The 19,142-nt window shown below is 39.1% G+C and overlaps 1 protein-coding gene across 1 annotated transcript in view; it reads right to left on the bottom strand.

The window, feature by feature from the left end:
* Positions 1-3,933: 3,933 nt before the first annotated feature.
* Positions 3,934-19,142, bottom strand: part of LOC124114027 (pyridoxal-dependent decarboxylase domain-containing protein 1-like) — a gene marked incomplete at its 5' end in the record, with an annotated part of 28,399 nt that continues 13,190 nt past the window's right edge. Inside the window, 2 exons of the mRNA XM_046474562.2 lie at positions 3,934-10,052; positions 13,791-14,103. Of these exons, the coding sequence (XP_046330518.2) occupies positions 10,007-10,052; positions 13,791-14,103 (359 nt within the window). The remainder of the gene's footprint in view (positions 10,053-13,790; positions 14,104-19,142) is intronic.

The raw sequence follows: 19,142 nt of genomic DNA, 5'->3' as shown, positions 1-19,142 counted from the left end.
ACAGAATGGACAGAGATAAGATGCAAGAATTTGTAGCATACATAATGAGGGAGTGAGTGAGTGAGTGAGTGGAGGTTAACTTCAACTATATACGGAAGAAATACTTCAAAGACTTGCTTCGAACTTTAAACCCATTTCTCACAGTGAGTCAGCTTGTTGTGGAAGGAAATCCCAAAGTGACACAGGCCATAGATGTGTACTACCTTGGTGCAAGCTCTTATACATGTTTAATGTGGAAGTACATTTGTATTACCGTTTAAATGACACGTGCAATGAAGTGCATATATTTGTGTTATACGAGAGCTACATATCTTTCCCAAGTGTGCTTTTACCAAATCACCTTCGTTTGACGTACTGAATTCAGACGACAACATTTATTTCATGCAAATATACAAGGCAGCTAAATATATTTACAAATTTCTTTCTGTTCAAAGCACGTCAACATGAAAAGCTATTCCCTGTGGTGCCACAGGTATTCTTCAATTATTCATTTACAAATGACAGTTGTTAGCCTGAACTAGAGTAGACCCAAGGAGATGCCATTATGTTTCTACATTCATAAAGTACCATGTGACTGAAGAGCAGTGATGGGGGATAAGTAGGCTGTGTCTGGAACATGCAGGAACAGTCCTGTAGTGGCCACTGGGACGTGGACATAACAGTACAGTGTCTAGTGGAATCAGTTTGGTTGGGATGTTGAGATACAAATAACAATACAGAACATTATATTAATCGTGCATTGTATATTTCATGATTTAAATAATATTTTCTACGCATAAAAGTCTTGTTACATTTTGTTGATATGAAATTAATAATAAACAATAACAAGTCGCAAATTGGAATCTAAATATTATAAATCTTTGAATTGTCATTCATATTTAAGCCAGATCAACTTAATTATTTGCTCTACGTCTTTGTACCCGGGATTAAATTAAAATGTATTTATAAAATAAAAACCGATGCCTCAATGATGTAAAATGCAAATCCGCGTTTCGGTGGTGTATTTTGGGGGTATGTAATGTTGTATAGATGGCTGAAAGAGTATGTCATGATGTACAGATCTCCCCTGAACGGCGCATGGGTCGCATTCGTATGTCAGTAATAGGATATGACTACTTGCTGCACATACCTAGTTTAAGTCTAGACGTTGTAATGAAGCACTGTGTGAAGTGGAGACATTGTTCTTGTGTAATTAGGATGATCAGTTATTGGTAGAGCAAAGTAGGTCAAAGTATTTGTGTTTACAGACGGGTAATGATGTAAACTGGAATGAAATATCAAAAACGTTTTGGCCCAAGTCTTGCCTTGTTTGCGTTATCGCACTGCATGCGTCGTGGATGGAGACATAAGGATTAGCATCTAATATCCCCATAGGTGGTGGGAGAAGAATATGAATGTGTTGCTATAACGGTAGCACACTATAAAGCACACTATAAAGGGAAACTATATTTGTCTCACATAACCCGTTTGGGTGACGTTTGTACATACGTTGAATGTATTATGCTCCATTGACTTTTATCTTCTTTATGTACATGTACTTTATGTAATGGTGTGACAGAAATAAAACCACTTTGAACTATATTTGTTCATGAAGACCATCATAGCAAGTGACTACACTTGAGTGAGTGAGTTGGGTTTAAAGCCGCCGTGGACAACACTACAGTTATGTCACAGTGTGACAGCTTGGTGTGGGAGGAATGTACGAAGTGTCCCCATCACCATGATATGGGTGAGAGGCTAGTTTCCAACACTTATGTGTTTTCCTGACTTCACCAGCAACCGGGAACCGATACCTTGCTTGCTTCGTGAGTGTGTGTAGATGTTTACTTCGTTTTTAGCAATATTCCAGAACGATGGCGCGGAGGGACAAAAGTTCCACATAGTGTACAAGTTTGGAGTACTTCCATTGAGGGCAAAAGGCACAATTTCATATTTGTTGTATATGTCTATTCACTTTGATGTTACAGTGTCTCACGTAAATGAAGAAAAAGGATTTTTGTTTATATGACAGTCCTCACAATGCATGTAAAGTGACCCCACCACAAATCCCCAGTGGGTAAATACAGTTAAGATAGAAACAAGAAACATTAAACAAGGGTCATCACAGACATGACGTCATGTCACAATGGAACTGTTGTTTCTGTCACTCATAAGACAGTATCCCACAGATTAGCCACCAGCTATAGTCTACCAACATGGTTAAACGTGGATAACAGATCAATGGTCATTGTGGCGCGCAGTCCAGCATGTATTAGTACAGATTAGCGACCCGCTATGGTTCTACCACCATGATCAGGGAACATTGCGATGCTCGGTCCAGCAGGAGTTACAATGTGTGGTTCGAGGTTTGATCAACCAGTTTGGTCTGTATCACTAATCACTATTACAGGTCCATACAAAAATAGCCGGTAAACAGGGGCTTTATCCAGTAACACAGACAATGCAGTATATGGAATTTCTAGAGCTTATTCAACACTGAATATTACCTCCCACTGTCCTTCTATCGTATTGAAGGGTTTCGCTTGATGGTCAGTATGTAGTTATACTCTCCCGCTTATATAAGATAAGAAGTCTACCCCAGAGAATAATCTGTCTCGATTGTCTGCCGAAACAGATTTCACTGGGCGTAAAAGGCAAACGAGTGGTGAAAATTAGATTAATTGATCACTGATGGCAATGAAACACTTTATACGTCACAATCTCCTTTGTCGTCACTACGTGCACCCATCTGTAAGGAATGACAATTAGCCGCAGCTGGCCTGGTGGGGATCTGTCATTGTATCACCATCTGATTTCTTTTATATCTTGTATAAAAACGGTAATGGGTTTGAATGGTGTAATATTTTAAGAGGTTATATCAACATATTGTTATTGAAAAACATGGATAATTATTTTGGCAGCACTGGCGCCATTCTTGTTCCTGTATTAGGAGACATCTCACGACACGGTCAACAGTCTGGAAATTTTGAACAGCGAATAGTTGATTTTCAAAGGTATTTAAAGGTATATACGTCGACAGTGCAGTGGTACGCGAACATTCACATAGTGATATATTGCATCTTTAGCCTTGCGTGAGAATATACATGACATCATGGCCGGTTTAAACAGGGAATACAGAGAGTGTCTGCTGTACATCCGGGCTTTTCAAAAGGGCTTTTCGATCTCTCCAGATCTTAGTTGATATAGCTGATACATATATTGGATTGACAATACCCATTTTTCTTCTCAAATAAGTTATAATGACTTATTCATTACAAATCCTTACACAGAGAAGGATGCAACACCAACAGCCTAGATAACGTACATGTTTGTGGGTCTGATCAGTAAGAGCATTAAACCACTGTATCTAAACCTCAGTATCACAGAATTATGCATATGTATATCAGTCACGTATAAAATGTGATTGGTACTTGTCATACATCCTCACAGCTCCCAGGGTGCCTTTGGCGAACGATTGAATGGGCTTGAGATACGTTCATGATATTCACTGGCTGCTAAATATGCAAAGTTCAAAAGGAAACAGTGAATATTTATTTAGTTCTGCTCCGAACGATTACAGACAAGTTTGGAAGCAAGCCATGAAGTTATCCAGACACAAGAGGTGGCCCAGTGGGGTGCCGCGGCAAGTTTGATACAAGTACTTCTCAACTACATTTTCTCTCACACTGTATTATGCGCTGCAATGCGATGCAAGGCGATGTGATGCTGAGGTGGGGTTTAATGTCGTGCTCAAGATCCTTGCAATCTACATAGCGACCTGCATGCCTGTGCGTGTGTGTCAGTGTTGCTGCCTGTATTATCCCGGACTTTTGCTAGCCAACTCAGACACAGTATATCGTCTCCTAGGCAGACGCTGTCCACTAGGCCATAGAGGCAGTACTTTGTTGATTGAAATCCTCTTTAATGTTTACATCAAATACAACTGCTAATAACTGGCTTTTTACCATTTTATTCAATAAAGTCCACATTTGTTTCAATATGTTGTCCCTATGACATTTGGACCACCAAAATATATGTACAAATGTCCCAACAAATACTTAAAAGTATACTATTCATATGAAAAACGGAAACAGTTTATGATAGACAAAAATGTGAAATATAAGGATAACAAAAGGAAACAATAAATTAAATCACATTTTAAGGTTAAAGCAGGTTAAATGCTTCAACAAAATGTTTCTTTAACATTATTTCACTAAAATATAAATTCACAGAAAACAAGATTTTGTGTAGCAATAAATAATATCACATACAAATACCTTAACAACAGGCTTCTAAAATATTAGTCTGAACATGATATACAAGGATACATCAGGTTGTATTAACAGACTTAGAGAGATAAAGGTGGTCCTCTGTATGTTCACATTAGTCAAATCTAACCATTAATGGGATCAAAGGGGGACTTTTTATAAAGAGATTTTGAAATTGGAACATAATCCTTTGAACCAATAAGCAATGAAACATCTATTCTTCTTAACGCTTGACAAAAAAGACTAAATGAAAATAGAAGCAATTATCCCCAATATTCCATTATGGGAGTTGTATATATAATATCAGGTGATGATGTGACTGGGACCAACAACGGTTCTGAATCTAACAGGAGCTGCTTGTGTCTTCCTCAAGTGTCAGACAGGTCATTTATATCAGTGAGATCTGGTGGCATCAACTGGCCATCACAGCTGTCCCAGACACAGTGGGATTTGTTAGGTTAGTCATGGAACTGATAGGTCACAGATCATAGTACATTTGTTCTGAACCCACAATCATAGGTTTCTGGTGTGCCCAAGGGGCGCAACTCTGCACAGTGAATTGCGGTACCTTAGACGACTGGGCCATCCGTGCCCCCGCTAAACAATAAAATAAGTACAGATGCTTGGTCAAATCTCATTATCTTTGTCATCCTAACCACACACAATTGATGCATTTTCTCAAAGAATATTAGCGTTTACAGAAACACACATTTTTGTCATATCATAAACTCAGAATAATAAATCAGGCTCAATGAAGTTGATAATGATGTGATGAAGGTATCTTATCTGCTACAACCCAGTCTGACCCCAACCAACATCCTCCTAATATTGGATCAACTGTCTACTTACAAGCACATGCTTATTTAAGACTGACAAACGACACCCTAACTGTCTCCTCTCACCTTCATTATTATCAATCACCCCATTTCAAACAGGGACAAATCAATACATTTTAAACATGCCCCTGCCGTATTTCTTAAGTTGTAATCTCTTGAAGGAAAAAACAAACATAATGGCAAGTTTGATTGAACAAAAAATAGTATAGTCATTTCTGCTCCAGAAACACCAGTACCCAATGTGTTGTGTGGTTATGTGTAAGCCATCAAAGAATATAAAAAGTATTCAGACATGTATGGAATAAAGAAAACAATTCCGGCAAGTCTTTGAAGAAAGTTTGGCAATGAAAGGAAATTTTTTATAGGATTACAGCTGCAACTCGACCAAGATAATTTCATTTCCAGACACAAAATAAATCTTACCTATAATGGCAAGTGTAATTGGTTTCTTATGACCTTGATTGTATTTGTAGTTCTTCAATTTTACCATTTTAAACATATTTTTCAGGACATTTGTGAAACTTGTTCTTATATTGTTACCAAAATTGAGTGAAAAAGATTTTGATCATCAAAAGGATTTTGTCAGTACGAAATTATTATTGAGGACAGTTCTGATGTGTGTTACTGGGGATAACTTTTCATTGTCCTGACTTTTTAAGTTCTAGCATACACTGTCACATTGTCCTGACTTTTTAAGTTCTAGCATACACTGTCACATTGTCCTGACTTTTTAAGTTCTAGCATACACTGTCACATTGTCCTGACTTTTTAAGTTCTAGCATACACTGTCACATTGTCCCGACTTTTTAAGTTCTAGCATACACTGTCACATTGTCCTCCTTCACCTTTCATGTAAATCTACCTAAACACAACAATACTATATCTGACCTAATATTGTTTCCAAAATTAAGAGAGAAAAAAATTATGGATTACCATATGATTATCACCATGACAAATTCTGCTTATCCTGCTTGATAATATCAATTGTCACTATAGAGGCAGGAAGGGTGATGTGTTAATCCAGTCATCACAGTTGTCCTCTAGAACATGTTTGCTTCATATACAAATTCCACATAGTTTTCAAGATCACATGCTAATGAAGTAATGTTCATTTTACAAAGTGGTACAAAACAAGCAGTGATTTCGAATTACAATAACTACCTGCTGTACAAAGAAGCATGATATCCCCTGTATAATGATGGTGAGTAGCTGTGTTGATTGCCCCGAGATAACAAAAACACTCTCATTACTGTCTCTCCAGGGACCATCCCTGGTGTCAGACCATCACACAACATCCTGGTGGCCTGTCGTCATAGAACGTAGGGATCTTTTATCATGGACAGTGGTGGTCTGTCGTCAGGAAACATGGACGTCTGTCATCATGGAAAATGGTGGTCTGTTGTCAGCAATCTTAAGTAAGAATCTGACAGATCACAACCTATCTACATGCTTGTGCCAGGTTAAATAAAGATATTTGTTCTGAGGTTCAGTAACAGCATTACATAGTCTGAAATGTTGACCCTGTAAATTAATGATATATTACAGTGTAAATATACTACCATAGATCTCATCTACCTACCTTACATAAAACATACTTCATAGGGTTAGTTAGACTAAGCTCTGACACATGTCACATGGCAAGACATCAAATTGACGCATCTTTGTTCATCTACATTGCAATGTGGACTCCTCAAGTCGATTTTGTCTAAGTATCTATTCCATAACGCCATATTCAAACATTACATGTGATAAATATGGTAGATTCTTCGTCTCGCAGTTAATAGAAGACCTCGAGCTTCTGCAAATGATAATGCCCTGAAAAATAGCGTAACCCTTATAATAATACAGTAAATGCAGACACAATTATATTGATAATTTGTGTTACCGTACATTAATCTATTATCAAGATCCTTGAGACTGAAATGACACAGAATGGATAAAGAAAAGAGGCAAGAATTTGTAGCTCTCATTAACAAAATTAGAGCATATGTTTTTTCATGGGCATTTTGTATGCTTGTGTTAACATGGTTAATGTCTGGTGTTGGTGGCAGATACCATGTATTCATGGCTAAATCCTCTCAGAACGATTCACAGATGAAAAGCTATGTTGTTGTTTTCCTAGGTACACTATGGATTCAGAAGACATATTTCCTGCAATATACATCGTACCAAAATATATTGCCCAATTAATTTCTGTTCACATCAACATGAAAAGCTATTCCCTGTGGTGCCACAGGTATTCTTCAATTATTCAATTACAAATGACAGTTGTTAGCCCGAACTAGAGTAGACCCAAGGAGATGTCATTATGTTTCTACATTCATAAAGTACCATGTGTCTGAAGAGCAGTGATGGGGGATAAGTAGGCTGTGACTGGAACATGCAGGAACAGTCCTGTAGTGGCCACAATGACTTGGACATAACAGTACAGTGTCTAGTGGAATCAGTGTGGTTGGGACCTCAAATGAACATTGTTTGTTTGTTTGTTTGTTTGTTGTTTAATGCTGCATTATTAATCAATAAAGGATGCTGAGACACAAATGAACATACAGAACATTATGTTAATTATGCATTGTCTATTCTACATTTAAATGAATTTCTACGTATTAAAGTCTTGTTACATTTGTATTTATATGATATCAATAACAAGAAAGCCTAACTGGAATCTAAAAGTCATAAATCTTGAAATTGTCAATCATACTTAGGCCAGATCAACTTAATTAATTATTTTACGCATTTGTATCTGGGAATAAAATATGAAGTATCTATAGAAAAAAATATCAATGCCTCAATTTATTACAGCTTGTGCCTATTATAATATTTTCTTGTGTACAACAATACAACCCAACATATTGGGGATATATGTTCGTGAAAATATTCTATCCTTTCACTAAAGCTGAAATCTTTGCTGAAGTGAGCTGGAGAGCTCAGTCAAAATGTCAATGTGACACAAACTTTTGAGATAAAAGGTTTCTTGTAACAAATATTATATATGGGATAACACTTTCTTGGTAAAGTACAGATTCTCATACTCAGCAATCTAGACTACCAATTATCACACTTCCAAGCCTCAGTGGCTGAGTGGGTTAGGTCGCTGACTTTGTGTGGTGTGCTCACTCTGGCAGTGTGGGTTCGAATCCTGGATGGGACTCAAGTTCTAAAAGTACTAGAATCTGTACTTTACTAAGAAAGTGTTATCCCAAATATAACATCTGTTACATTTAACCACTTTCTAAATGTGGGTTTAAAAGGTTTCTTATTAATTTCTACTTTTTGAAAAAGGCTAAAAGTTGAAGGTCAGTTTTGCAAATCAAATTAGTCTGGCCTTTCTTTAATCACTTAACATTTCTAGTTCCAAGGCAACAGGAGGAAACGCAATAATAACAAAAACACAATATCTACATGGGCTCCACATACAGATCACAGGGGAAGTCTGGCATGAGTTGACATCACACAGACAACTCATAAACAGAGGAAAGGTGGGATTAGCGATTTGAATCCAAGGTTATTGCAAACACAAGAGGTCATGGTCAGCAGCAGGTCAACCCCCAAATATCTAGCCTTACAACCGGCGAGTGTACACAAAGCCTTAAAGCACAACCAGTAAACTGGAACTAAATCACTCCCACACGAACTATATGATAACACGGTTATATGGTTTTCCAATGATATTTACACCACATAATATTTACAAATAAATTTGAAAAATAAATTATCATTTTAAACCCATATATACAGCTATATAGTAAGACTCCCCTTTGTAAGCACTGATTCTTAACACATCTAGATTACTCATCTTAATAATGACCAACTAACTAATTTCAACACGTCTTACAAGGGCATTCATGCTGAAATAAATGATTTGGTAATCCTATGACAAAGTCTACTTAATGGTTGGGTCTTGTCTGACGTAGGAATGTGCGAAGATACTTTGATTTCTGTGATAACTGGTCAGAGTTAAAACCAAGTCAAACAATGAAATTCAGGCAAGCTAATGTGATGTCAATAAAAATGGTGACTGTTTGAAATCCCACACATCTCCCAACACATCATCACCTTCACTGTCATTCCCGTGTCCATTCAAACAATAAGATGACACATAACCAGCAGAGTATTTGTTTGCTGCAATTCATAGAAAACAAACCGATGACACATATACACTGAATGACAATATCAGCCACAGCTTACTCTCAGTAATACAAAACTTTGACATGTTTGGTAAATGCATGATACCAAGTGCAACACCTTTTGCCACACACATAGAGTGAGTGAGTTGGGTGAGTGAGTGAGTTGGGTTTAGCGCCGCTTTTAACAGTATTCCAGTTATATCACGGCGTGTCAGCTTAATGTGGGAGGAAAGCCTGAAGTGATGCAGTTCTCAGACGTTTACCACTTAAGTGAAACCAACGAGCACGGGTATGGTCCTGACAAACCTAGAAACATAATCGGGGCGAACCGGGATTTGAACCGGGATTGGTGTGCCCAATACGTAACTCTGCACAGCGAATCGACAACTGGGCCACCCGTGCTCCCCCCCCCCACACAGAGATCGTCAAAACATCTCAGAACAAAGCAACATGAATACAAAACTATCCCGAAAAGAACCCTTTCATTTAAACCAGTGATCCATCCATAAAGACATGTTGAAACATATCCCAAAAGCTACCAATTTGAATCTACCCTTGTGATATGACCATATTATAATTCCACAACACTGATTTAAGTATTCTTCCCAACACGAATGATCACCAGATACTGAGGTTGGATTTCTAGAAGAGTGCTCCAAGCTGGTGCCCCAAGCTCATGTACAGTGATAACATTTATGTACATTAAGTTCTAGAGTGTCATTATGCATAGCAATACTGGTTTAGCCTGGATGGAGTGTGTGCCTGACACAGGAGGTGGTGACCCTCCCAGGCTTCTCTATGACTTGCTGGCCTCCTCCACGACCTTGGGCTCTTCCGCTGAGCTGAAAGATGAGAAAAGCAACGTACAGAGTGTTACATGATTGAAAGGACACAGCTGTACTGTCATGACTATGGGGGAGATAGATTCAGTGCTCCTGTGATTCTCGGCTTCGTTCCCCCTCAAAGCTACACTGCTTTCTGTTGGGGATCATTGGCCTTTTGTTGCCTACACTCAGTGAGTACATGATGATTTGCACAGAAGTCAGCAATGTTACAGCTTAGTCACAGTGGTCTGTAAGTCATCACACAGGCCAACCAGTGGCTGAGCAATGATCCATGCTGCTGGGTCAGAGGTGAGGTGAAATGGGGTTTAATGTCTCATCCAAAGTTATTGCACTTATATAGCGATGTGCATGCACATGTGTGTGTGTATGTGTTAGGCTGCATACACACGGACTAATGCCGTTTTTTTATAGTGCTAGCCCACTGAGATGCCGTTTAACATGAATACCCCACTCACACAGACTATACTGACTCTGAGCTGACCAGTCCTTGTTTTAGCCCCTTGATGTCGAGTGACAGGCAGGGTAACAACAAGTAACATCTTTTTATGTCTTTCTGTTAAGTCAGAATGACACAAAGAACAAGGTCACACAGTGCTGCCAGTGAGTGAGTTTAAAACTGCCATCCATATTCCAGTTATTTATCAGGCATGAAGGCTTACACGTCTACCATGTAACCATGGCATTGTACTGACAAACAAAAAATAATCGACACGAAAATGGAATCACACAATAATTATTTTGTGGCAGGCCTAAGGGATGCAACTCTGCACAGAGAAGTGTGGTGCCTTGGATGACTGGGCCATCCATCATGTACGTGCCAGTGATATAGATCAGTATCAAGCAGCATCTCCCATAATGTGCTTCAAAAATACCGCACCTTAAAATACATTCGCCTTTATTGAAACAGGTATAAATCTTATAGGCCTTTCTCAATTTTAAGCCATCATAGAGTTATTCCTAGAAGCACTTACAGAAAGTACCGGTAGTTACCGTAACCCAGCTATTCATGTCCTTATAAAACCTGAGTTAGCACTCAGTGTGATAAGTAGTCATCAGTAGATACTGGCAGTGTTCAGAGGGTTCTAATTCGGGCAACCAATAACACTAATGAGTGTTTGTTGATCATTAATCTCTCATTGACAGCTACTCAGATTGACAACTAGACAGTGCAATCAATAAGGTGATGAATCAAAGCTACAACATCAAATGGTGGGGAAGAGAGCAGTTAGGGGGAGGTGGCGAGATGATGGAGAGTAGGGGGAGGGAGGGGGTATAAAACCTAAAGAGAAGAGAGAATGTTCTTCTATGACAAATTCAGCAATATTGTAGCTATGTCAAAGTGGCCTGGGAGTAATTGAATCTTGGCAAAGAATACCAATGGAAAAGAGAAAGGGAGAAAAGATAAATAGATAAAATTGATTAGGCTCTGCAAAGTCATGTTCAAGTTTTTGGGTTGTTTATCACCACACTCAGCAATATTCCAGCCAGGTAACAAGGGTCTGTTAATGATCAAGTATAGACCAGACAAACCAGTGATTGATATTATGAGCAACCATCCATGCAGTTAGCAGGGAAGGTGGTAGGCTGATTAAGAGTGGGGGGAGACTTGTGGGGAGGGGTTGAAGGGAAGGGATTGGTTATGGAGAAAAGATCGAATGACAGGATGAAGAGGTGAAGGTACTGTCATTTGTTTGTTTGTTGTTTAACTCTTCGTGTAGCTATATGATGACGATCTGTAAATTATGAGCATCAATCCCTGCAATTAGGATAAGATGATATGTATCAACCAAGTCAGCAAGTCAGCGAGTCTGACAACCTGATCCCGTTAGTTGCCTCTTACAACAGGCATGGGTTGCTGAGGACAAAATCTAACCTACATCTTAACATGGAAAATATGCTGAGATGACAATATTTGATTTTAGCCATGGATTCCAGTGAGTGAGTGAGTGAGTTTGATTTTACGCCGCTTTTAGCAAATATTCCAGCAATATCACAGCGGGGAACACTAGAAATGGGCTTCACACATTGTACCCATGTTGGGAATCAAACCCAGGTCTTCGGCGTGACGAGTGAACGCTTTAACCACTAGGCTTCCCGACTGCCCCCAATGGATTCCAGACATAATTTACATACTCATCAACTCACCTTGGTTTCCCTTCCGCTACTTCTTTACCAATTCCAGACATTATTTACATACTCAACAACTCACCTTGGTTTCCCTTCCGCTACTTCTTTACCAATTCCAGACATTATTTACATACTCATCAACTCACCTTGGTTTCCCTTCCACTACTTCTTTACCAATTCCAGACATAATTTACATACTCAACAACTCACCTTGGTTTCCCTTCCGCTACTTCTTTACCAATTCCAGACATAATTTACATACTCATCAACTCACCTTGGTTTCCCTTCCTCTACTTCTTTACCAATTCCAGACATTATTTACATACTCAACAACTCACCTTGGTTTCCCTTCCACTACTCCTTTACCAATTCCAGACATTATTTACATACTCATCAACTCACCTTGGTTTCCCTTCCGCTACTTCTTTACCAATTCCAGACATTATTTACATACTCATCAACTCACCTTGGTTTCCCTTCCTCTACTTCTTTACCAATTCCAGACATTATTTACATACTCATCAACTCACCTTGGTTTCCCTTCCGCTACTTCTTTACCATTTCCAGACCTTATTTACATACTCAACAACTCACCTTGGTTTCCCTTCCACTACTTCTTTACCATTTCCAGACATTATTTACATACTCATCAACTCACCTTGGTTTCCCTTCATCTACTTCTTTACCAATTCCAGACATTATTTACATACTCATCAACTCACCTTGGTTTCCCTTCCTCTACTTCTTTACCAATTCCAGACATTATTTACATACTCATCAACTCACCTTGGTTTCCCTTCCACTACTTCTTTACCAATTCCAGACATTATTTACATACTCATCAACTCACCTTGGTTTCCCTTCCTCTACTTCTTTACCAATTCCAGACATTATTTACATACTCAACAACTCACCTTGGTTTCCCTTCCACTACTTCTTTACCAATTCCAGACATTATTTACATACTCATCAACTCACCTTGGTTTCCCTTCCGCTACTTCTTCACCAATCCCAGACATTATTTACATACTCATCAACTCACCTTGGTTTCCCTTCCGCTACTTCTTTACCAATTCCAGACATTATTTACATACTCATCAACTCACCTTGGTTTCCCTTCCGCTACTTCTTTACCAATTCCAGACATTATTTACATACTCATCAACTCACCTTGGTTTCCCTTCCGCTACTTCTTTACCAATTCCAGACATTATTTACATACTCATCAACTCACCTTCCCTTCCACTACTTCTTTACCTATTCCAGACATTATTTACATACTCATCAACTCACCTTGGTTTCCCTTCCGCTACTTCTTCACCAATTCCAGACATTATTTACATACTCATCAACTCACCTTGGTTTCCCTTCCGCTACTTCTTTACCAATTCCAGACATTATTTACATACTCATCAACTCACCTTGGTTTCCCTTCCGCTACTTCTTTACCAATTCCAGACATTATTTACATACTCAACAACTCACCTTCCCTTCCACTACTTCTTTACCAATTCCAGACATTATTTACATACTCATCAACTCACCTTGGTTTCCCTTCCACTACTTCTTTACCAATTCCAGACATTATTTACATACTAAACAACTCACCTTGGTTTCCCTTCCACTACTTCTTTACCAATTTCAATTCCTACATCGGATGAATCTGGTTGAGGAGCGGGATCGGATTGGCTGGGTTGAGCGGGTTGACTGGCAGCCGATTGGTTGGTTTGAGCCGATTGTTTGACAGCCGATTGGTTGATAAGTCCAGCTTTCACTTCCCCAGCTGTTTTGCTGGTTGGGGTGGCAGGTTTGGGAGCATCTGTCGCCTGTGGTGACCGTGGCGGACCAGCATCACCCTCCCCACTGCCCTCCTGAATCTGCATGTGGTACTTGTATGTGTTCTCTGTGCTCAAAATCTTGCCTGGAAGAAAGTGCAAGAGAATATTAAGATTAAAACATATCAGTTATCCCTTTCTTTATTATTTAGAACACATTCCAGTTTGGTTTCACAATAAATTATTTGACATGCAACACACTCACGAGGTATTACGCCTGACTGTTCAGAGTCATGGTTCATCCTCGAACCCAGAAATACAACCTGTACTTAGGATACAACAGGGGGTAGCAATTTCAGGACTTGGTGCCAATTAGTATGGTATTTATGTGTGACGACGTCATTGCACAAGGTTAAGGGAGACTGGTTCGGTGTAAGATAATTTTGCCGCAATAATTTGGACTTTAAGTATTTATAAATGTCAGATCAATTAAAACATTGTAAAGTAATTAAATCTTTGTTGTTTATATTTGAGTGTGTTCAACCACATATCTTAGCTGGCAAACTTGGATAGCCATAACTTGTTAGGTGTCAGTGACACTTTTTAACTTGCTTCTGGACCGACCCGTAAATTATATCATCCAAGCAAGGCTATCTAGGTGTGTTACAATAATGTTTAAAGTTTATCAGAAACATCATCCAATTCGAAGACAATGATCCCATGCAGAAAGGTATATGAACAAAGATTATCAATCCAACTGGAAGATAATCAACTCTGGCCAACTGGCTCTTTCTGTACAGTACATCATGTTAATAAATATGTATCCTTACTCCACTAGAGAGTTGAGACAGTAGGATCCATCAGCCTGGATCATGTCATTCATTCGGGTGCAACAGCGTGAGTGTTGTGTTATGGCATTCTCACCAATGTCTGCTTCATCATGGCAACTGTCTGTATGGGACTGATGGAGCCACGATCAGTGCACAGAGCATATAAAAGATTGGTTTGGTTGGTTTGTTGTTTTACGCCGCATTCAGCAATATTCCAGCTATATGACGGCGGTCTGTAAATAATCAAGTCTGGACCAGACAATCCATTGGGATACGATGACATGCATCAACCAAGTCTGTGATCCTGACCACCCGATCCCGTTAGTTGCCTTTTACGACAAGCATAGTCGCCTTTTACGGCAAGCATGGGTTGCTGAAGACCTATTCTATCCCGGATCGCATATAAGAGAAGCCGTCAAGGACAAATATTGGGGAAGTATCTGTTCTGGTGTGCTACTGCTTCAGGGCAACACGTCACAGTTTTGTTTGTTGGTTGTTTAACACCACACTCCATCTATATCACCACAGTCTGTATATCATCAAATCTGGACCAGACAATCCACTGATCGACATCATGATCATCGAACTACACAATTTAGATACAATGACATGCATCAACCAAGTCAGCTAGCCTGACCACCCGATCCCTTTAGTCGACTCTCATGACAAGCATGGGTTAATGAAGAACAATTCTAACCCGGATCTTCACAGGTACCTACAATATGTTCAAATCATATAAGACTTACGTAGGTATCAGAATGGGTAGACAAAAGTTAGTTGATTTTGCGAGATAACTACCAGAAAGATACACATAGGGACAACCTGCCGAGTGTATGCGATGGGATTGGCCAAGCCAACAGGAAATCAATAAACACAAATCTGACTTGTCCATGATCATGATGACTTCAAACGTGGGTCGACAAATCCCTTAAACAAGGAAACAAAGTGAACTGTCCGGAAGGCTTAAACCACTTGCGTGCAGTTCCAGGTGTGGCAAGAGCGAACCTTTTCTCCAAATCTTTCATCTCAATTATCCCAGATTCTTTGGATATTCCAAAATATGAGTAATATTCCTATTCTTGAAAATAGCATCAGGTCAACAAAGGACTGGCTTACTATTTGACTTAAACCAACTTAACCTGAAAACTTGTGAAGGAAGATGCTCACTCCCAATAATTACCCCTAATCTCCAGTGTGCTATTTGCCCCCAAGAATTGTCACTTTCTTGATTATCCAAAGCATGTAATTGAAACAGTGTTAAGTCCCAGGGCATTATAAACTAGGTGGTAGATATGGACGCATACTTTAAAGTGGTGTAAGTTATCTTTCATTTCCTCTGAATCACTTCGGCCCACCGAAATATCTCCCCCAAATAACTGTAATTGATATGCTTGCTGATGCGGGTAAAGCATTTCAAAGATGTAGAGTTCAGAGCAGCTATGAAATGGATCTGTTTCTAGGCGGTGGAGACTTTGTACAATTCAATCAAGGGGTTCCCAATCTGATGAAAACTCCACTGCCCTAAGGATGAGGATCTTGTAAAAGACATCACCGGTAATTTACGCTGCCGAGGTGACATCTAATCTTATAGCACAATAAACACTGGGGCTACGGCACACGCACTTTAGGGCCGTTCTCCCCACGTTGCACCTACTTACAGTGACCACACTTACGCACGCAATCACCAGTAATTGCATTAGACATCCATTTTGAAATGGGAGATTGCAATATTGATTTTATAATCAGGTAGAAGACATTTGTAAAAGCAATACACATGAAATGGCGAAAAAGCAATTTCTTCATGAACACGGACCTCAGCAAAACATCTGCAGTCCAGAGAATGTGTTGGAAGAAATTAAGGTTTTAATGAACAGTTGTCAGTGTCAAACTTAACACTTCCTCGCAATACTTCTGCTTATCATTGCCCTAAATGTACTGAGACAAAGTGTAACCAAGTAACTACATTCAAGTACAATCTAGACATGCTGGAGTGCTGGGGCCTTTGTAATAAGTTTCCATGATGTAGATGAAAACGAAGAATTCTCACAAGTTACTTGTGATTTTTATTGTTTGTTTGTTGTTTAATGCCGCAATATTCCATCTATATGAGTCTGGACCAGATAATCCAGTGACTGATAGAATGATCATCAATCTAGGTCACTGGAATACAATGACATGCATCAAGCAGGTCTGCAAGCCTGACCACCCGATCCTCTTACGGCAAGCATGGTTTGCTCGTGATTGTAAAGACAATTGTACGTACAAGGTCAAATACACTTGCTTGATAACGGTATTAGAACCTACACCGAAACGTCATCACTTGCTTCATAACTGTGTTAGAACCAACACGGAAACGTCATCACTTGCTTGATAACTGTGTTAGAACCTACACCAAAACGTTGCTCTTAACTGTAATAAAGAAGTTGTTCATCCATAAATCTTATCCTTACTTAGTTTTATTAAATGCTCTAGAAATCCCCTCCAATGACACAGAAGTTCATTGAGTGACAGGCACTTGTAGTTTGTGCACATCACTTCTCAAAGGCTCATCAATCTGGGAAGGATCTGAGATGATGGCATAGACATACATTTAGTCCCAGAAAAATAGCTATCTTATTTAAAAACACAAATCTAAAAAAAAAAGAAGTCCAAATGCAGCCCAGAATAATGGCAATCTGAGGCAATCTAGACTTGCCAAATCATTCTAGACTTGAGTTGGATTCCTTTCTTAATTTATTCTCTAGGGTCTGCGAGACAGACAAGGGCATGGTTTTCCGGCATGAAAACCATGACAGTAATTAAAAAGTGTCATTACGCCTGAAATCCTGAAGGGACAGATATTGGATCTGGTTGAACTATATTCTTGGACGTCTCACCCCTTGATCAGACTACACCACTTCTCTACACAAGTGTCTCAAGTTTAGCATCCCCTTAAGCACATGATGCAAAACAGTGGGTATGTTCGAAGGCACAGACTGCCTCTCTTTGGCTACACTGATACTGAGATGCTACAGGTCAAACGCTTATTTCTGGCCTGGTACTGGTTATGTTGAGTTATCGTCAAACCAACTGTAAAAGAACAAAGTAAAGAGGACTTGAGTCAGTGGCTCCACTGACATACTGTACTTTCACTTTCACTGACATACTGTACTTTCACTTTCCTTGACATACTGTACTTTCACTTTCCTTGACATACTGTACTTTCACTTTCACTGACATACTGTACTTTCACTTTCCTTGACATACTGTACTTTCACTTTCCTTGACATACTGTACTTTCACTTTCACTGACATACTGTACTTTCACTTTCCTTGACATACTGTACTTTCACTTTCCTTGACATACTGTACTTTCACTTTCACTGACATACTGTACTTTCGCTTTCACTGACATACTGTACTTTCACTTTCCTTGACATACTGTACTTTCACTTTCCTTGACATACTGTACTTTCACTTTCACTGACATACTGTACTTTCGCTTTCACTGACATACTGTACTTTCTTTCACTGACATACTCATTGTACTTTCACTTTCACTGACATACTCACTGTACTTTCACTGACATACTCACTGTACTTTCACTTTCACTGACATACTGTACTTTCTCTTTCACCAACATACTCATTGTACTTTCACTGTCATACTCATTGTACTCTCACTGACATACTCACTGTACTTTCACTGACATACTCACTGTACTTTCACTGACATACTCATTGTACTTTCACTGACATACTCACTGTACTTTCACTTTCACCGGCATACTCATTGTACTTTCACTGACATACTCATTGTACTTTCACTGCAAACTCACTGTACTTTCACTGACATACTCATTGTACTTTCACTGACATACTCATTGTACTTTCACTGACATACTCACTGTACTTTCACTGACAAACTCATTGTACTTTCACTGACATACTCACTGTACTTTCACTGACATACTCATTGTACTTTCACTGCAAACTCACTGTACTTTCACCGACATATTCACTGTACTTTCACTGACATACTCTTTGTACTTTCACTGACATACTCTTTGTACTTTCACTGACATACTCACTGTACTTTCACTGACACACTCACTGTACTTTTACTGACATACTCATTCTACTTTCACTATTGTACTCACTGTACTTTCACTGACATACTCACTGTACTTTCACCGACATACTCATTGTACTTTCTACGACATACTCAGTGAACTTTCACTGACATACTCATTCTACTTTCACTAATGTACTCACTGTACTTTCACTGACATACTCATTGTACTTTCACTGACATACTCATTGTACTTTCACTGACATACTCATTGTACTTTCACCGACATACTCATTGTACTTTC

Source organism: Haliotis rufescens, unplaced genomic scaffold, assembly GCF_023055435.1.
Source record: "Haliotis rufescens isolate VD_foot unplaced genomic scaffold, xgHalRufe1.0.p SCAF_62, whole genome shotgun sequence".
Taxonomy (NCBI): Eukaryota; Metazoa; Mollusca; class Gastropoda; order Lepetellida; family Haliotidae; genus Haliotis; species Haliotis rufescens.
This window is presented reverse-complemented; position numbering and strand designations above follow the sequence as displayed.